The following is a 22,065-nucleotide window of genomic DNA, read 5'->3' as shown; positions in this document are numbered from 1 at the left end:
GGGGGACCCTCCACCTCAGTGAAGACCCCCAGGAAACAAAATCTCCACTTCACTGACACTCAACACTGGGGCACCACAAGGGTGCGTGCTCAGCCCCTTCCTGTACTCCCTGTACACCCATGACTGCGTGGCAATGAAAAGCCTCCAACTCAATCATCACGTTTGCAGACGACACAACAGTAGTGAGCTTGATTAACAACAACCACGAGACAGCCTACAGGGCGGCGGTGAGGGCACTCGGAGTGTGGTGTCAGCAAAACAACCGCTCACTCAACATCAACAAAACAAAGGAGATGATCGTGGACTTCAGGAAACAGCAGAGGGAGCACCGCCCTATCCACATCGAAGGGACAGTAGTGGAGTAGGTGGAAAGTTGTAAGTTCCTCGGCATACACATCACGGACAAACTGAAATGGTCCACCCACACAGACAGTGTTGTGAAGAAGGTGCAGCAGCGCCTCTTCAACCTCAGGAGGCTGAAGAAATATGTCTTGTCACCTAAAACCCTGACAAACCTTTACAGATGCACAGTCGAGAGCATCCTGTATTGCTTATCACCGCCTGGTACGGAAACTGCACGGCCCTCAACCGCAAGGCTCTCCAGAGGGTAGCTGCCCTCCAGGACACCTACAGCACCCGATGTCACAGGAAGGCCAAAAAGATCATCAAGGACAACAACCACCCGAGCCATTGCCTGTTCAACCCCCTGCCATCCAAAATGCAAGGTCAGAACAGGTGAATCAAAGCTGGGACTGAGAGATTGAAAAACAGCTTATATCTCAAGGCCATCAGACTGCTAAACAGCAATCACTAACACAGAGAGGCTGCTGCCTACATAGAGACTCAAATCACTGGCCACTTTAATAAATGGATCACTAGTCACTTTAATAATGTTAACATATCTTACATTACTCATCTCATATGTACACTATTTTTTTGAAAGAAAAGCACATATTTTGTCCATTAAAATAACATCAAATTGATCAGAAATACAGTGTAGACACTGTTAATGTTGTAAATGACTATTGTAGCTGGAAACGGCAGATTTTTAATGGAATATCTACATAGGCTGTCACGACTTCCACCGAAGGTGGCTCCTCTCCCTGTTCGGGCGGTGCTCGGCAGTCGTCGTCGCCGGCCTACTAGCTGCCACCGATCCATTTTTCCATTTCGTTTGTGTCTGTTTGTTTTGTCACACCTGTGTTCCATTAGTTGATATCGGTGGGTTTATTACCTCCGCTGCCTGCTAGTCTTTGTGCGGGATTGTTTGTAGGTGTTACTTTGTTAGGGGTGCATGTCTGCACCACAGGGTTTTCTTTTCACACAGTAGTTGTACCATTTTGATATTTGTTTAGGAGTAGAGGTTTCTCCTCCGTGTGTTGCGTTACTTTCCCTGTGTGTGGCGACTTTGTTTGAGCGTGTTTCCCCCCATGCTGTTGTTGAGTTGGGACTCCTTTAATAAATGTGTTGTGCCACTGGGACTTCCTTGCTCTCCTGCTCCTGATTCCTGCACCTCCCTCCTACTAGGAGGCTCGTAACATAGGCGTACAAAGGCCCATAATCAACAACCATCACTCCTGTGTTCCAATGGCACGTTGTGTTAGATAATCCAAGTTTATCATTTTAAAAGGCTAACTTTACTTATTAGACTCTAGTTCATCTATGACATCACTATAGGATGTAATATTAGGTAACACTTTACTTGTTGGACTCTAGTTCATCTATGACATCACTATAGGATGTAATATTAGGTAACACTTTACTTGTTGGACTCTAGTTCATCTATGACATCACTATAGGATGTAATATTAGGTAACACTTTACTTGTTGGACTCAAGTTCATCTATGACATCACTATAGAATGTAATATTAGGTAACACTTTACTTGTTGGACTCTAGTTCATCTATGACATCCCTATAGGATGTAATATTAGTTAACACTTTTTTTGTTGGACTCTAGTTCATCTATGACATCACTATAGGATGTAATATTAGGTAACACTTTACTTGTTGGACTCTAGTTCATCTATGACATCACTATATGATGTAATATTAGGTAACACTTTACTTGTTGGACTCTAGTTCATCTATGACATCACTATAGGATGTAATATTAGGTAACACTTTACTTGACACCCAGTGTCATAACACATTGACAGTCATAACTATGTCATAATATATCATAACAGCTGACATAACTTGACATCACTTGCCACAATATGGTCATAACACTATCGTGACACATATATTTAGACTTGTTGTGACAATCTGTATATTGCGTTATTTTATGGCTAGTTATGACACTTACATAAGAGTGTCAAAACCCACAAAACGTACCATGGTAGTTATTTTATGTCGGGCTATGACAACTATCAAATCCATAAAATCCATAGACAGAGCTATGGCTGCAAAGAATGACCATCCATGATATCAAAACTCTATTTTTAGCCTTGTTTTGAGGCTATACAGTGTTTGTTTACAATTGCATTGTTTACAACCATTGGAGTAAAATCAGATTAGGGCTCTATTAAATCCGTATCGCTGAAGCACGAAAGATATTTAAAAGGACATATTCCCGCGTTGGTGGAGACTGCCTGCACGGTAAACGCTGCATAAATCGGCTCAATTGGAAATTATCTCAACATTTCTATTGCACAATCTACAGCCTCATCGCAAGTCAGGCTTCCTTAAAACGGGAATGCCTGGGGAAGATCATTGACGCCTTGCAACACGTAAAACCAATGAAATGCCTTGATTGGGTGGAGCGCCAATAGTGCTCACTAAATGAGTGCCGTAGATGTAAGAGTGAGTGATGAAGCCAGGAAATCTCAGATTAGAACCACATCAAAATATGTTGATGTCTATGTTGTGTATAGAGCACACTTCTGACAAAATAGAATTCAGTTTTTCTTTCAGGTTGTCTTCCATTTTCTGCAATGTTCCAAACTAGCAAACGGAACAACTTTAAAATGTGTCCTTCCCGGTCTGAAAACAATGACTAACACAACATGTAGCACCAATGGGCAAGTGGGGGGAGTGTTCTTGAAATGGAACATCCAATCAGAATCTTGCACGTTTTACTCTAGGGTTAAGAACAGAGGAACTGGTGAGAATCCCTGACTCCTCCCATGGTTGGTCTAATGCCCGCTAGCCACGAAACACGACCAATGAGATGAGAGTGTACATATGCAAATGAGAAACATTACAGTGAATTTTTGAGGATGGATGAGACCACGGGTTTCATAATGGAAGAACTACCATCTAGTGTTGGAGTACAGCCACTACAGTAGTGATATGAGATACTCATGTCTCTGTCTTCCCTGTACTGTCAGACCCTGTATCTGGAGAGAGGAAGGCTGTCTTCCCTGTACTGACAGACCCTGTATGTAGAGAGAGGAAGGCTATGTTCCCTGTACTGTCAGACCCTGTATGTAGAGAGAGGAAGACTGTCTTCCCTGTACTGTCAGACCCTGTATGTGGAGAGAGGAAGGCTGTCTTCCCTGTACTGACAGACCCTGTATCTGGAGAGAGGAAGGCTGTCTTCCTGTACTGTCAGACCCTGTATGTAGAGAGAGGAAGGCTGTCTTCCTGTACTGTCAGACCCTGTATGTGGGGAGAGGAAGGCTGTCTTCCTGTACTGTCAGACCCTGTATGTGGATGGAGGAAGGCTATGTTCCCTGTACTGTCAGACCCTGTATGTGGGGAGAGGAAGGCTATGTTCCCTGTACTGACAGACCCTGTATGTAGAGAGAGGAAGGCTGTCTTCCCTGTACTGTCAGACCCTGTATGTGGAGAGAGGAAGGCTGTGTTCCCTGTACTGTCAGACCCTGTATCTGGGGAGAGGAAGGCTATCTTCCCTGTACTGTCAGACCCTGTATGTAGAGAGAGGAAGGCTGTCTTCCCTGTACTTTCAGACCCTGTATGTGGAGAGAGGAAGGCTGTCTTCCCTGTACTGTCAAACCCTGTATGTGGAGAGAGGAAGGCTATGTTCCCTGTACTGTCAGACCCTGTGTGTGAAGAGAGGAAGGCTATGTTCCCTGTACTGTCAGACCCTGTATGTGAAGAGAGGAAGGCTGTCTTCCCTGTACTGTCAGACCCTGTATGTGGAGAGAGGAAGGCTGTCTTCCCTGTACTGTCAGACTCTGTATGTGGAGAGAGGAAGACTGTCTTCCCTGTACTGTCAGACCCTGTATGAGGGGAGAGGAAGGCTGTCTTCCCTGTACTGTCAGACCCTGTATGTGGAGAGAGGAAGACTGTCTTCCCTGTACTGTCAGACCCTGTATGTGGAGAGAGGAAGGCTGTCTTCCCTGTACTGTCAGACCCTGTATGTAGAGAGAGGAAGGCTATGTTCCCTGAACTGTCAGACCCTGTATGTAGAGAGAGGATGGCTGTCTTCCCTGTACTGTCAGACCCTGTATGTGGAGAGAGGAAGGCTGTCTTCCCTGTACTGTCAGACCCTGTATGTGGAGAGAGGAAGGCTATCTTCCCTGTACTGTCAGACCCTGTATGTGGAGAGAGGAAGGCTGTCTTCCCTGTACTGTCAGACCCTGTATGTAGAGAGAGGAAGGCTATGTTCCCTGAACTGTCAGACCCTGTATGTGAAGAGAGGAAGGCTATGTTCCCGGAACTGTCAGACCCTGGATGTAGAGAGAGGACGGCTGTCTTCCCTGTACTGTCAGACCCTGTATGTAGAGAGAGGAAGGCTGTCTTCCCTGTACTGTCAGACCCTGTATGTAGAGAGAGGACGACTGTCTTCCCTCTACTGTCAGACCCTGTATGTAGAGAGAGGAAGGCTGTCTTCCCTCTACTGTCAGACCCTGTATGTAGAGAGAGGAAGGCTGTCTTCCCTGTACTGTCAGACCCTGTATGTAGAGAGAGGAAGGCTATGTTCCCTGAACCGTCAGACTCCGTATGTAGAGAGAGGAAGGCTGTCTTCCCTTTACTGTCAGACCCTGTATGTAGAGAGAGGAAGGCTGTCTTCCCTGTACTGTCAGACCCTGTATGTGGAGAGAGGAAGGCTAAGTTCCCTGTACTGTCAGACCCTGTATGTGGAGAGAGGAAGGTGGAGGGTTCCCTTCTCTCTACGGTCCACACTCTGTTTCAAAACGTTTTCTCTGTACTGAACACAACCCTGGTTTAGTGTACCCTGTTACTACCCATCACTGTGACCAAAGTTGATGAATTTGCTACCATCTAGCAATGAAGAATGGAAACTACATGAGTGATATTCATGAAGAATATAAATGAATGACACCCTGTCTGCTCTTAAGTAGCAATGAAGAATGGAAACTACATGAGTGATATTCATGAAGAATATAAATGAATGACACCCTGTCTGCTCTTAAGTTGTCATTACCTCTATTGACGAGTAGTATCTCAAAATATTTTAGCCTGCTCATTGAGTAACACAATCCATTTAAGAGATGATTTGGGCATGAAATTAAATAAATGCTAAATGGGGGAGATTTACATTCGGAATTGGTCCCAAAATTCTAATGTTGGTAGTGGCTTGTTTAAGGTAATTAAATTTACAATATCAATCAAGATAATATAAATCATAAGACAGTTATGTATATTCTTCCTAATCCATAGATCGGATAAATATGAGGAAAGAAAATATCTATACATGTAAAATTGCTGAACTAGCCCTTTATAAGAGGCATTCGAAATCAACCACTAGTACATACGCCCATGCATTTCACCTGAAAAGATCTGAAATTATATGATAGTTTAAAGGGGGCAGTGCAGTCAAAAAACATGATTTTCCTTATTTTTTTTCCAAAATTATATTTCCACACCATTATGGTAAAAATAACACTCAGAAATTTTGAAAATTATGATAATGCCATTTTAGTGTGAGCTATAAAAAATACAAATAAAAACTTCTGGAATTTCAGCCTGTTCAGGTGAGATGTGGTTTTTGGCCCACAGCATGACATCACAAGCTGATCTGATTATTCCATGACATCACAATCTGATCTGGGGCTCCCGAGTGGTGAAGCGGTCTAAGGCACTGCATCTCAGTGCTAGAGGTGTCACTACAGAGTCTGGTTCGATCCTGGGTTATATCACAACCAGCCATGATTTGGAGTCCCATAGGGCGGTGCACAATTGGCCCAGCGTCATCAAGGCTACTTTGAAGAATATAAAATATATTTTGATTTGTTTTACACTTTTTTTGGTTACTACATGATTCCATATGTGTTAATTCATAGTTTTGATGTCTTTACTATTAATCTACAATGTAGAAAATAGTCAAAATAAAGAAAAACCCTTGAATGAGTAGGTGTTCTAAAACTATTGACTGGTAATGTATGTATATGTGGAAGGCCGCCACAAGGCGGATGTGGTGGATTGAGACTCAGCCCACGCAAAACTACTGATATTACTAGTTTAAAATGACAGATTTTTTATTATGTTACGCAGATTGACCCACCAGTGTGTCAATAGACTCTAGGGGGATACTAGAGTCTACTCTAGAGAATAGGTCTTTAAAGATGAGTAGGCTACTGTAACACACTAGAGTAGACCAAAGGTCTTTATGTTGTACATTGTCTGCCATCTAGTGTTGGGATTCAACTATTACATCAGTGATAATCATGTCCACATGCTGCTGACAGTAAAGTCTCCAACATTTCCTCATCTTACAGTAAAACACCCATAGAAATATTATCCAGTCAGTTTTAGTTGATTCTATTTCTATAAAACACCATATTACCAATATAGTACTTTGTAAACCTTTCTAAAGTCACAACAGAAATTGTGTGACCATAAACTTAGTAACACTGGATAATCCCTTATTTCTAAAATGTTAACAGTTAATTGACAAACCCTTTATAGACTATGTGTAGATTCTACCCTAAAGTAAAGTCTTAATATATTCTGCTTCTCTCAGCAGTGTACCGTCTCACTCTAAAACATGGATGTGGATGCAGTCAACAGACAATAAAACAGACAGGAAACAGACAGGAAACAGCCAATAAAACAGACAGGAAACAGAATTCTTGCTCATTTTTTATTATTATGAAGACCTCACTTCATACAGAGACAGAGAGGATGGAAGAGAGAGAGAGCATCTGAGAGGTTTAGACCTCACTTCATACAGAGACAGAGAGGATGGAAGAGAGAGAGAACATCTGAGAGGTTTAGACCTCACTTCATACAGAGACAGAGAGGATGGAAGAGAGAGAGAATATCTGAGAGGTTTAGAACTCACTTCATACAGAGACAGAGAGGATGGAAGAGAGAGAGAACATCTGAAAGGTTTAGACCTCACTTCATACAGAGACAGAGAGGATGGAAGAGAGAGAGAACATCTGAGAGGTTTAGACCTCATGTCATACAGAGAGGATGGAAGAGAGAGAGAACATCTGAGAGGTTTAGAACTCACTTCATACAGAGACAGAGAGGATGGAAGAGAGAGAGAACATCTGAGAGGTTTAGAACTCACTTCATACAGAGACAGAGAGGATGGAAGAGAGAGAGAACATCTGAGAGGTTTAGAACTCACTTCATACAGAGACAGAGAGGATGGAAGAGAGAGAGAACATCTGAGAGGTTTAGACCTCACTTCATACAGAGACAGAGAGGATGGAAGAGAGAGAGAACATCTGAGAGGTTTAGACCTCACTTCATACAGAGACAGAGAGGATGGAAGAGAGAGAGAACATCTGAGAGGTTTAGACCTCACTTCATACAGAGACAGAGAGGATGGAAGAGAGAGAGAACATCTGAGAGGTTTAGAACTCAAGCAGCTGGTGCACCCTGGTTGGCACGTGTTTCATCATGTAGGAGAAGAAGACCTCTTCTGCCACGCCCCCTCTTGTTATTCTTCTTAAGTGATAAAGGGGTCGGTTCCTTACTGCAGTAGTTTACAGCCAAAAATTGGATGAATTTATTGGCACCTTCCTATGGACGGTTGATAAAGAGACAAAATCAGGTGATACACAGTGTCTCCAGAAAATTCCAATCACAATTACAATGTATCCTCCTTTAATGAGGAAACAGAGATTTTCAATTGGAATTGACCAGCAATTTTGAGTGTACCCATTCCAGGAAGAAAAAGCAGGAAGTGTACCCTTCAATCTGTGCTGTGATTAATTGAGTCAACTAAACTGACATTACCACAAATACGTTTGGCTTAAAAAACAAATAGAAAACCATTTTGTATCACAACGCCTCTCATTATTCTAAAGATCTAATTTAACTTTATATAATAATACGGTCTAAGGCACTGCATCTCAGTGCTAGAGGCATCACTACAGACCCTGGTTCGATTCCAGACTGTATCACAACAGGCTGTGATTGGGAGTCCCATAAGCGCACAATTGGCAAAGGTAAAAAAATACATATAAAATATGAAGAGTGTGTAAATAGTATTTTTATTGTCTCTTGGTTTCTTTCCAATGTATAACTCTTAAGTTCGATTGATCTCTTTATCTATGGATAAGGTAAAGGAGTCAATTGAACTCGACCAAAACAATGGAATTGCAATGGAAACTCGTGGGGGAAACATTCCGAATCTCCTCATTGCCCCCCAGCAAAATTTGCCTACATTTAGGCTATTGTTTATATGTGTATTTCACACTATGTTGAGGTACAAATCGGAGTATAATGCTTGTATGGGCATCAACCTTAACACATGTTCATGTCATTGTTACCTATCAACTAAAAACAACTTTGACCACCACCACCTATTTCTGTATGCTAGCTATACTAACCAGCTTATACAAACGAGAGATAGCATTTAGCAGTCACTTCTTCTAAACCTGAAAAGGGGCAACTTCTATTCTACAGCGAAAATAGACAAATATATCCAAGTCGGATTTAAGTAACCACATTGTGGGCCTGTTACAACACATAAATCATGACGGATTTGACAAATATCCACTTTGTTAGATCAGATGTTGATTAGGTGCCAATCTGGTCAATGGAATGTCTGCATTCCAATGACTCCTTTACCGCATCTATTGCGAGTACCCATGGGTTTACCAGTACAATTGCCAGGGTTACAGTAGATCTTCCAAGCCTGTTCTATTCATTCTATTTCTATGGAATTGACTGATTCATGGTTGCTATGGGGTTACCTACATCCACTAACCATCTTGTAACAATTCATATCACATAGCCTGTTTGTATGTTTTTAAATTCCAGTTGATGTTAAAACAATTATCAAAGCCAAATACTTTTGGTGGATTATAATATGGATTTCAAAATTTACGTTGTTGTTAAGTCTCAATGTTGGATTAAAGAAATAAACGTACCTGTTTGCAGGTTGCAGAACCATAGCGAATAACTGTAGCAAGATGCTCACAATTATCAGAAATAGGACCGTATAATCCTTTACATCTGTTGTGCAGAGTTGTAATATCCTGAATCATGTCTTCGACTTTTCTCATTTTCAAATCTGCAGTATCTCTATTTTGTACCTCAGGAGTACTGTTTTCTGTAACATCCTCCAGTTTGGCAAACACACAATTTGCATTTCCTAGATCAGTGATTTCACCTGATAAAGTAAAAAGAAAGTTCTTTGACATGAGTAAGGGAGTAGAAATGTTTAACATAAAGGATTTAAAAGGCTTATGTATTATTGAACTTTTGTAAACTTACCTGAGAAGTGAAAAATGTCCTGTCCAGAAACTTTACCTCTGATATTTTTATCGCCCACGTAAATAGCATAGTGGTTATAGCTTGAAATGCCCAAAGTCGTCCTTGGAAATGTGATGATATCCCCAAATGTAAACTTAAATAAAAACAGTTCAATAGGTGACACATCATTAGTAATTATGAGCATTCCAACATAGTCAAATGGTAATTGCTAATCAAATCTCTATTAATTTATGTAACGTCACACAACACAGAGCATTTAGGGCTGATTTCAAGGTTTTACTGCTAACCTACAAAGCATTACATGGGCTTGCTCCTACCTATCTTTCCGATTTGGTCCTGCCATACATACCTACACGTACGATACGGTCACAAGACGCAGGTCTCCTTATTGTGCCTAGAATTTATAAGCAAACAGCTGGAGGCAGGGCTTTCTCCTATAGAGCTCCATTTTTATGGAATGGTCTGCCTATCCATGTGAGAAACTCAGACTTGGTCTCAACCTTTAAGTCTTTATTGAAGACTCATCTCTTCAGTAGGTCCTATGATTGAGTGTAGTCTGGCCCAGGAGTGTGAAGGTGAACGGAAAGGCACTGGAGCAACGAACCGCCCTTGCTGTCTCTGCCTGGCCGGTTCCCCTCTCTCCACTGGGATTCTCTGGCTCTGACCCTATTACGGGGGCTGAGTCACTGGCTAACTGGTGCTCTTCCATGCCATCCCTAGGATGGGTCTGTCACTTGAGTGGGTTGAGTCACTGACGTGATCTTCCTGTCCGGGTTGGTGCCCCCCCTCGGGTTCGTGCTGTGGAGAAGATCTTCGTGGGCTATACTCAGCCTTGTATCAGTGTAGTAAGTTGGTGGTTCAAGATATCCCTCTAGTGGTGTGGGGGCTGTGCTTTGGCAAAGTGGGTGGGGTTATATCCTGCCTGTTTGGCCCTGTCCGGGGGTATCGTCGGACGGGGCCACAGTGTCTCCCAACCCCTCCTGTCTCAGCCTCCAGTATTTATGCCGCAATAGTTTATGTGTCGAGGGGCTAGGGTCAGTCTGCTATATCTGGAGTATTTCTCCTGTCTTATCCGGTGTCCTGTGTAAATTTAAGTATGCTCTCTAATTCTCTCTTTCTCTCTTTCTGTCTTTCTCTCGGAGGACCTGAGCCCTAGGACCATGCCTCAGGACTACCTTGCCTGATGACTCCTTGCTGTCCCCAGTCCACCTGGTCATGCTGCTGCTCCAGTTTCAACTGTTCTGCCTGCGGCTATGGAACCCTGACCTGTTCACCGGACGTGCTACCTTGTCCCAGACCTGCTGTTTTCAACTCTCTAGAGACAGCAGGAGCTCTGAATGATTGGCTATGAAAAGCCAACTGACATTTACTCCTGAAGTGCTGACCGGTTACACCCTTTACAACCACTGTGATTATTATTATCTGACCCTGCTGGTCATCTATGAACATTTGAACATCTTGGCCATGTACTGTTATAATCTCCACCCAGCACAGCCAGAAGAGGACTGGCCACCCCTCATAACCTGGTTTCTGTATAGGTTTCTTCCTAGATTTTGGCCTTTCTAGGGAGTTTTTCATAGCGACTGTGCTTCTACACCTGCATTGCTTGCTGTTTGGGGTTTTAGGCTGGGTTTCTGTACAGCATTTTGTGACATCAGCTGATGTAAGAAGGGCTTTATAAATACATTTGACTTATTGATGAAAATATGGATACAATATGGATAAAGACGTAAAATTAGGACAGGAAATTATTTCACTGGTAGACAACGGTAACCTACTGAAAGTAATTGACATATTGGTTTATCAAGTATGTTTTATATTCATAATAAAAAAGTAACTTCTCAATGACTTTCAGTAAAAATCAATGCTAAATTACTGGTAGTCATGTCCTGCAGATGTCTCCTAAAGTGAATCTATGCTGAATTACTTGTAGTCATGTCCTGTAGATGTCTCCTAAAGTGAATCTATGCTGAATTACTGGTAGTCATGTCCTGTAGATGTCTCCTAAAGTGAATCTATGCTGAATTACTGGTAGTCATGTCCTGTAGATGTCTCCTAAAGTGAATCTATGCTGAATTACTGGTAGTCATGTTCTGTAGATGTCTCCTAAAGTGAATCTATGCTGAATTACTGGTAGTCATATCCTGTAGATGTCTCCTAAAGTGAATCTATGCTGAATTACTGGTAGTCATATCCTGTAGATGTCTCCTAAAGTGAATCTATGCTGAATTACTGGTAGTCATGTTCTGTAGATGTCTCCTAAAGTGAATTGACAGAAGACTAACTACCATAAGGACAGTACAATTAGGTTTTAAATCAGCTGAACCGAATTGTGCTTTCATGTGTCGTTATTCAGGAAACAAATACTCTGATGTTATTGGTGTGTTCTATTTACCGTTCCTGCAGCATTTCCTTGTGCGGCCTGAGCCCCCTGTAAGGACAATAGAAAGATAATGTGGTCAGCTTTAATTAAATGGAAACTCCACACCAGATAATATCAACATATTTCATTGAAATGAAGACTGTTAACTGTCAGTAAAGTTAAGGTAGGCAATGATTTCACAGAATTTGAGAGAATGTATAACACAGTAGGCAAATGTTACAGTAAAAACACACACCATTAAGCATTATTAATGTACTGTAGCTTACACTTCATACAATGTAACTACATAGTAATAACATGTTGTAGTTACATAGGAACTGCTATGCAATTACATGGTAACTAGAGTATAATGGTATGTTATTACACAAGTGAGATAGAGACAGACATTTCTGTGGCCCTGTGCATTATATATATATATATATATATATATATATATATATATATATATATATATATATACTGCTCAAAAAAATAAAGGGAACACTTAAACAACACATCCTAGATCTGAATGAAATAAATAATCTTATTAAATACTTTTTTCTTTACATAGTTGAATGTGCTGACAACAAAATCACACAAAAATAATCAATGGAAATCCAATTTATCAACCCATGGAGGTCTGGATTTGGAGTCACACTCAAAATTAAAGTGGAAAACCACACTACAGGCATATCCAACTTTGATGTAATGTCCTTAAAACAAGTCAAAATGAGGCTCAGTAGTGTGTGTGGCCTCCACATGCCTGTATGACCTCCCTACAACGCCTGGGCATGCTCCTGACGAGGTGGCGGATGGTCTCCTGAGGGATCTCCTCCCAGACCTGAACTAAAGCATCCGCCAACTCCTGGACAGTCTGTGGTGCAACGTGGCGTTGTTGGATGGAGCGAGACATGATGTCCTAGATGTGCTCAATTGGATTCAGGTCTGGGGAACGGGCGGGCCAGTCCATAGCATCAATGCCTTCCTCTTGCAGGAACTGCTGACACACTCCAGCCACATGAGGTCTAGCATTGTCTTGCATTAGGAGGAACCCAGGGCCAACCGCACCAGCATATGGTCTCACAAGGGATCTGAGGATCTCATCTCGGTACCTAATGGCAGTCAGGCTACCTCTGGCGAGCACATGGAGGGCTGTGCGGCCCCCCAAAGAAATGCCACCCCACACCATGACTGACCCACCGCCAAACCGGTCATGCTGGAGGATGTTGCAGGCAGCAGAACATTCTCCACGGCGTCTCCAGACTCTGTCACGTCTGTCACATGTGCTCAGTGTGAACCTGCTTTCATCTGTGAAGAGCACAGGGCGCCAGTGGCGAATTTGCCAATCTTGGTGTTCTCTGGCAAATGCCAAACATCCTCCACGGTGTTGGGCTGTAAACACAACCCCCACCTGTGGACGTCGGGCCCTCATACCACCCTCATGGAGTCTGTTTCTGACCGTTTGAGCAGACACATGCACATTTGTGGCCTGCTGGAGGTCATTTTGCAGGGCTCTGGCAGTGCTTCTCCTGCTCCTCCTTGCACAAAGGCGGAGGTAGCGGTCCTGCTGCTGGGTTGTTGCCCTCCTACAGCCTCCTCCACGTCTCCTGATGTACTGGCCTGTCTCCTGGTAGCGCCTCCATGCTCTGGACACTACGCTGACAGACACAGCAAACCTTCTTGCCACAGCTCGCATTGATGTGCCATCCTGGATGAGCTGCACTACCTGAGCCACTTGTGTAGGTTGTAGACTCCGTCTCATGCTACCACTAGAGTGAAAGCACCGCAAGCATTCAAAAGTGACCAAAACATCAGCCAGGAAGCATAGGAACTGAGAAGTGGTCTGTGGTCTCCACCTGCTGAACCACTCCTTTATTGGGGGTGTCTTGCTAATTGCCTATAATTTCCACCTGTTGTCTATTCCATTTGCACAACAGCATGTGAAATTTATTGTCAATCAGTGTTGCTTCCTAAGTGGACAGTTTGATTTCACAGAAGTGTGATTGTCTTGGAGTTACATTGTGTTGTTTAAGTGTTCCCTTTATTTTTTTGAGCAGTGTATATATATATATATACACACACCAGGTCCTAGGCTAGTTAGACTTTTAGCTCAGGATCCAATTAACTCTGGGATTCCTCTTGTGTAATAATGGCTGAATTCTATTATCATGTCATTTCTGTTGTTAGTTTTGTTTTACCTGTGGTGGAGGCTTTCTTATCCTAATCTCCTGCTGTAAGTAAAACAGAGTTATTCTGTGATCAGTTTTAATAAAATTACAATCTCACCCCATGTGATTTAGGCAAAAGCTTAGTTGCACAATCAACATATTTCATATCAACATATTGAATTTAAATGAAAACTGTCTATTTAGTCAGTAAGGCAGGAAATTATTCAGAGGAATGTGAGACTATGTTTAACACAACAGGCTAATGTAGGCTAACTGATTGACATATTTGCACAACTTTTTCTGTATCATTTAAAACACACTTACATCCGTCTCATTAGAGGTGCCCAGTTGAATGTAAATTGTCAACAAAATGACAAAAATGAACGTCTGCTTCATTCTCATAATCAGGTCAGTCCTGGGGAAATGCTGGAAAGTAAAGTATGCAGTTCATGGTTACAGCAGTGAAGAAGGGATAGCAGGGAAGAAGGGACAGCGGGGAAGAAGGGACAGCAGTGAAGAAGGGACAGCAGTGGAAGACTTATGGCAGGAGTTTTTTGTTGCAGATAATGAATTTTTCCGCACTGCCTTTATAGAAGTGCACCTTGTCCTGGATGGAGAGAATTGACATTTGATTTAGATTTTAAATGGGGGAGGGTCATGTTTTTTACATTTCAGTCAGGGGGATGGTATTGTTTTACTTAGTCCAAGGGAGGGTCACGTAGTTTGTAATTGATTAAATGTCAGTATTTGTCAGCATTTTATTTTTTACTTAGTGAATTCTACTGTGTGTAAGTTTCGTGTACAACCCTGATCTCCCTCTCTCCATCATTCTCCTCGCTGAACCCGCCTGGGTGGGCATTTCGCTGCTACCTTTCCAATGGCTGTTTGATCAGTTCCTCTTTGTGCTTGGCGTATCAGAACGTGGGCATTTAGAGTATCTGGTGAATCAAACAGCTCTTGTAGTGATGAGATGAGCAGCTAGTGCCCCGTTCAAAACAACTGGGAACTCGGAAATCTCCACTTCCGACTTCAGTGCATTCAGGAAAATTGGGAAATATAAAAAATAAATGAGCTCCGACTGGGAAAATTGTTTTGAACGGTCATCCAACTCGGAATTCAAAGTCGGAAACTCCAGCATCTTTCTAGAGCTCCGACTTTCTGACCTGAAGATCACTGATGTCACACCTTGACCTCGTATTTTTACCCCCAGTTGTCGTGAATGCACAAAAAAGTCTGTGGTTTACACAGCAACCAGCATGGCGTCGCACAATGACACAAAGACCACAGCTCCTTTCTAAAGATAGTCTAGAAAAGTTCAACGGAACGTTCAACGGAATTTGGAGTCGAAAGGAGATGTTTCCTAAAATGCAGAAAAAAAGTGAATGGATGCAAATAGTATTGGTAGCCATTTGACTAGATGTTCAGGAGTCTTATGGCTTGGGGTAGAAGCTGTTTAGAAGCCTTTTGGACCTAGACTTGGCGCTCCGGTACCGCTTGCCGTGCGGTAGCAGAAAGAACAGTCTATGACTAGGGTGGCTGGAGTCATAGACAATTTTTAGGGCCTTCTTCTGACACTGCCTGGTATAGAGGTCCTGGATGGCAGGAAGCTTGCCCCCAGTGATGTACTGGGCCGTACGCACTACCCTCTGTAGTGCATTGTGGTCGGAGGCCGAGCAGTTGCCATACCAGGCAGTGATGCAACCAGTCAGGACACTCTCAATGGTGCAGCTGTAGAACCTTTTGAGGATCTGAGGGCCCATGCCAAATCTTTTCTGTCTCCTGAGGGGGAATAGCTTTTGTCGTGCCCTCTTCACGACTGTCTTGTTGTGCTTGGACCATGTTAGTTTGTTGGTGATGTGGACACCAAGGAACTTGAAGCTCTCAACATGCTCCAATACAGCCCAGTTGATGAGAATGGGGGCGTTGTCGTGTCTTTGGCCATCATTAAAACTGAAGACATGTTTATCAAATAACTCTCTATAATTATTATTACGCGATTAAACTGGTTAATCGTGTAACTGTAATTAACTCGAAGGGCGGGGCACCAAGGAAAATATTCAGATTACAAAGTTATAATTTTCCTAATATAACTTTCCAGATATCATAATATCTGACCTATGAGTCTTCTGATTTAATGACTTATTTTTATCTTGCGTCAATCTCATGATTGGAGGATGGAATTATGGTCAGATTTGCCAAATGGAGAGCGAGGGAGAGCTTTGTATGCGTCTCTGTGTGTGGAGCATAGGTGGTCCAGAGTTATTTTCCCTCTGGATGCACATTTAATATACTGATAGAATTTTGGTAAAACTGATTTAAGTTTCCCTGCATTAAAGTCCCCAGCTACTAGTAGCGCCACCTCTGGATGAGCGTTTTCTTGTTTGCTTATGGCAGAATACAGCTTCAATGCTATCTTAGTGCCAGCCTCTGGCTGTGGTGGTATGTAAACAGCTACAAAGAATACAGATGAGCATATCATGAGAAACTCTACCTCAAGCGAGCAATAGCTTGAGACTTCCTTAGATATTGTGCACCAGCTGTATACAAGCCATGTTTATTTATTTTCCCTTTTGTACTTACTATTTTTGTACTTACTATTTGCACATCGTTACAACACTGTATATAGACATAATATGAAATTTGAAATGTATTTTATTATTTTGTAACTTCTGTGAGTGTAATGTTTATTGTAAATTTGTATTGTTTATTTAAATGTTGTTTATTATCTACTTCACTTGCTTTGGCAATGTTAACATATGTTTCCCATTCCAATAAGGTCCTTAAATTGAATTGAATTGAGAGAGAAAGAAACCATATATTGTGTCATGGCCCATAGCTCATGGGAGAGGAAGAGAGAGACTGTAGGTATCTCACCACATCAAGTCAGGAACACAAGCGAAAGAGCAATGAATCTAAGACCCTTTTATAAGCATCTTAATTGTTAACCAATAGTATTAATGTAAAGTTAACTTTCAGTCAGATGTCAGACCTACAGAGCCTCTTCTTCTCAGAGGTGTGACAATGAGGGTTGGCAAGATCAACACAGAGAATGCTGAATTCCTAAGACAACACAGAGGACATTATTGCATACAGTTGATAAGACAAGTCACTTAGGGGGCGGGGCTGTCCTACATCACTCTAAGGTCAAAAACACAGAGCTCCTCCCCTGCTGTTACAGCAGAATCTTTATAAAACCATGAGACATGACCAATGAGATGAGAGTTGATACCAACACATAGCCTGTATGTGGGGAGTAGAAGGTGATCCCCCCCCCCCCCACTCTGTCGTCCATCTGGGGGTCTACACTGATGTTCAGAGAATAGTTCTTGCAGCAAAATCCACACCTGATAAATGGTTGTATTGGTATAATCCCAGACATTTCCAACAGCACATCTTTAATGTGGTTTCTATCTTTCCTACTAACCCACCAAATAAACACATCTTTAATGTGGTTTCTATCTTTCCTACTAACCCACCAAATAAACACATCTTTAATGTGGTTTCTATCTTTCCTACTAACCCACGAAATAAACACATCTTTAATGTGGTTTCTATCTTTCGTACTAACCCACCAAATAAACACATCTTTAATGTGGTTTCTATCTTTCTTACTAACCCACCAAATAAACACATCTTTACAGTGGTTTCTATCTTTCTTACTAACCCACCAAATAAACACATCTTTAATGTGGTTTCTATCTTTCCTACTAACCCACCAAATAAACATCTTTAATGTGGTTTCTATCTTTCCTACTAACCCACCAAATAAACACACATATTTAAGTCCAATTTTTTGGTAAAAAAGACAATTGTCATCCAGGTGGGTTGTAAACACTCATCTGCTTAGTTTCTAGAAATCGAGTGATGCACGACAACGTCTGTGACCCTCCAGTGAGGTCAACGTACTGCAGCCAAGGCTCCTGTCTTTTTGTATGCAACTTGTCTTTTCTACCATAAATGTGGCTTTAGACAGGGTGACTAACAAGGCATTAGCCATGACCCCACTCCTGTGTGACCATGAACCCTCAGTCTATCTCCAAATGCTCAATCTTCTTCGTCTTCTTCTCCTTTGGTTTTTAAATGGCGGTTGGCAATCACAAGGTGCACTACCGCCACCAACTGGACTGGAGTGTAAATCCATTATACTCTAACCCTACACTCATTAAAACCCCACACCACATTCCACTACTTTAACCCTGTCTGATCCTACCCCAGGCCAACGACCTGACAGGACGGGACAGTACCACTCAACACATGCTGTAACTCTTCTGAAGTCAAATGTTGTACCCCTAAGTTCTTCTCTGCTACTGCCACCACAACATCTATTTTCTGTGATTTACATTCCATTTTTGCAGTAGAGTAGATAACCATTTTTATGAATGCTAAGAAACCAACCTTACTGAAGCATATATCACTCATTGGCCTATCCCACAGATCTACTACTCACAGGGATCCTCTCAGGATCCCTCACCCTTGACCCATCCTCCTTTACTATCTTCACTGTGTCAGCTTACAAACCCTCTGCACTACTCTGACCCTGGCCACCTCAACCTGCCTCTCTTGCACCAGACTCTTTGATGCCCAGCAACATGGGTACTCCTACATTTCACACACAACTTTTTCCACCAAAACTAGACGTTCCTCTGTCCCAAGCCTCCTGCACACTTCCCACATCTTGGAATCTCCCTCCTATAAACAGCTGCGACATGACAATAAATGTGACACCGGAAAAACCTCAGTGGATTCGGCACAAAAGCTCTAACAGGATAAAGTCATGTTAGGATATATGAACTACCAGGTAAAGCGTCTAACTCAAAAGAACTCCTGTTTCACCACGCTCCCCACCAGGTCTGTGTCGCATCAAAGGCGGGCGTCACAAACACCAGGAATCTTCCACTTCAATTGCTCTACCTCCACACTTAACGCTACCCCAGAAATCACTCCTTTCAATGGTGTCCTGCTCCTAAGGGCAAAGCAAGACATCGCTTTTGACCCAAGAAGCTCCCTCTGGGCAGAAGAAAACACAAACAAACATCACAAGACCACCTCGGGTTATCTTCACTGATTCAACTGCACCAAACTCTGTTTCCACCCACTCTGAAAAAACATATGGATGCGCCAAAAGGCAGGGGTTCACCCTCTCCAGAAATCTCACTCCTACCGGACCAGACTCATCTTTATCATGCCCATCAGTGCAAGGCTCGGGCTCTTTTTACTTTCCCTGTCACGACACCTACGGAAGGTGGCGCCCCTCCTCGGCCAGGCGGCGCTCGGCGGTCGTCGTCGCCGGCCTACTAGCTGCCACTGATCTCTGTTTCACGTTCTGTTAGTTAGGTCTAGGTTAGTTACGCACCTGTTTTGTATTAGTTGTTAGTGGGGAGGGGTATTTAGGCTAGCTAGTTAGGTTTGTGGGTGGTGCGGGATTGTTTATTGTCTGGGCTTATGTTGCTTGTGAGGGTCTGTGTTTTTCCACGGAACTATTGTTGGGCTGCGTCCCTAGTTTTCTTTCGTAGATGGTTGTACCTTCGATTTTGCACACCCTGCACTCCGTGCTTGTATTTTCCGTGCCAAAATTTATTAAAAAGTATTGTTCCCGGAATCATCTGTCTCCTGCGCCTGACTCCACCTCTCCTGCTTCCTCAAGCCACCCATTGTGACATTCCCTTTGTCACAGACTCCCTCTTCCTCACTCTCCTCAGATCCCTCAGACGAAACGTGGCTCTACACTTGAACGAACCTTCTCCAATCCTGCTACTCCGCCTCTTATCCTTCTTCCTCTTCATTCCACAACCCAATCAGCCAAATACAAATTGCATGCAGTATGTCCAAAATGGGGTCAACTTTTCACCACCAAAAGGGCGGCTTGCTTTCGAAGTTCCAAAAAGGGACAAACTGGGCGCATTTGAGCGGATCACTTTTGTCAAGTCGGTCAACTCTCTGTCCTCTTCTCAGGTTGACATTTAATGGTGTTAAGCACGTGTCAAACTCATTCCACGGAGAGCCGAGTGTCTGCAGGTTTTCGTTCCTCCCTTGTACTTGATTGATAAATTAAGGTCACTAATTAGTAAGTCACTCCCCTCACATGGTTGTCCAGGGCTTAACTGAAAGGAAAACAGTGAGCATTTCTCCTTTGCCAAGATAACCCATCCACCTGACAGGTGTGGCATATTAAGAAGCTGATTAAACAGCATGATCATTACGCAGGTGCACCTTGTGCTGGGGACAATAAAAGGCCACTCTAAAATGTACAGCTGGTGACCGAAGTCAACGTGCATGCACCCGGTCTGCCACAAGAAGTCCCAGCCAGCCAAACCCTCTGCTAACCCAATTGTGCCAGGTCTCCCGGTCGTGGCCAGCTGTGACACAGCCTGGGTTCGAACCCGGGTCTGTAGTGACTCCTCTAGCACTGCGATGCTTTGCCTTAGACAGCTGCGCCACTCGGGAGACCCCAAGGGGATATATGTAATGTAAGTTTCAAATAGCCTAATATTTATAGTGAATTATTTGAAAACACTTTCAATTATCTTCAAATTGAAGTAGTTGAATTCAGACACATTATATGAAAAAACTCAAACACACAAAAAATTATGATTTAAAATGCAAATACTTAAATACGCAGGTATTTGTTACCTGGTCAGCAGTTAAGACAGGCTGATGAAGAGACCTTTGCGTCCTCTGATAAGTCGTGAAGTTTGACTTTCCTCCGGAGAGAAAGACAAGTGGACCTTGAGTTGAGAGGTGAGAGTGAAGGATCTTCTCTGTGATGGTCAGAGCCTACTGAAGCTGGGAGAGGTGACCCTTTAAATACTGTTCTGACCAGACCCGTGACAATAGAGCCTCAGTCTCGCTTCACCTGCTCTGACCCTAACAACTGTAACACGTGAACTAGTTATCAGCTGCTTTGAATATGTTCTGATATTAGGCCCAGGTGGAGAGATACATGATGGTGCAGGTGGAGGCCCAGGTGGAGAGAGAGATGATGGTGCAGGTGGAGGCCCAGGTGGAGAGAGAGATGATGGTGCAGGTGGAGGCCCAGGTGGAGAGAGACATGATGGTGCAGGTGGAGGCCCAGGTGGAGAGAGACATGATGGTGCAGGTGGAGGCCCAGGTGGAGAGAGAGATGATGGTGCAGGTGGAGGCCCAGGTGGAGAGAGACATGATGGTGCAGGTGGAGGCCCAGGTGGAGAGAGAGAGGAGGATGCAGGTGGAGGCCCAGGTGGAGAGAGACATGATGGTGCAGGTGGAGGCCCAGGTGGAGAGAGAGATGATGGTGCAGGTGGAGGCCCGGGTGGAGAGAGAGATGATGGTGCAGGTGGAGGCCCAAGTGGAGAGAGACATGATGGTGGAGGTACAGAGGGAGAGAGACATAATGGTGCAGTCTAATAAAGAATATATGTTGTCAAAGTCTTGAACTGCAATCACAAAAGAACATGTAATAATGCATCTCTTTAGGAATGATATTTCTTGTCATTATTATGTTGACATTAGTCTTTCACATTCTATATAACTGAACATGTTTCAAGTTTCATTCTTGGGATTAAATAAACAAATTGTGATAAATTATTTTGAAAAAAAACACAAATATTTTCTAAATGGAAGTAATTTTTCTGGTATGTACACTGAACAAAAATATCAATGCAACATGAAAAGTGTTGCTCCCATGTTTTATGAGCTGAAATAAAAGATCCCAGAAATGTTCCATACGCACAAAAAGCTTATTTCTCTCAAACTGTTTTCACACATTTGTTTACATCCCTGTTAGTGAGCAATTATCCTTTGCCATGAAAATCCATCACCTGACAGGTGCGGCATATCAAGAAGCTGATTACACAGCATGATCATACCACAGGTGCACCTTGTGCTGGGGACAATAAAAGGCCACTCTAAAATGTACAGTTTTGTCACATAACACAATGCCTGTCACGT

At 42.9% G+C, this 22,065-nt stretch overlaps 1 protein-coding gene across 1 annotated transcript; it reads right to left on the bottom strand.

The window, feature by feature from the left end:
- Positions 1 to 7,589: 7,589 nt before the first annotated feature.
- LOC123726706 (phospholipase A and acyltransferase 4) lies at positions 7,590 to 20,912 on the bottom strand. Its single transcript, XM_045694380.1, has 7 exons — positions 20,770 to 20,912; positions 14,464 to 14,565; positions 14,170 to 14,199; positions 12,005 to 12,040; positions 9,610 to 9,742; positions 9,264 to 9,505; positions 7,590 to 7,908 (listed from the first exon to the last, which is right to left on the bottom strand). The coding sequence occupies exons 2-7, from the start codon at positions 14,539 to 14,541 to the stop codon at positions 7,747 to 7,749; spliced, it is 681 nt and encodes a 226-aa protein (XP_045550336.1). The 5' UTR covers positions 14,542 to 14,565; positions 20,770 to 20,912; the 3' UTR covers positions 7,590 to 7,746.
- Between the last annotated feature and the right edge of the window lie 1,153 nt (positions 20,913 to 22,065).

The sequence above is a fragment of the Salmo salar genome, chromosome ssa14 (assembly GCF_905237065.1).
Source record: "Salmo salar chromosome ssa14, Ssal_v3.1, whole genome shotgun sequence".
Taxonomy (NCBI): Eukaryota; Metazoa; Chordata; class Actinopteri; order Salmoniformes; family Salmonidae; genus Salmo; species Salmo salar.
Note: the sequence above shows the minus strand (reverse complement) of the source record. Positions and strands in the feature narration are given on the sequence as shown.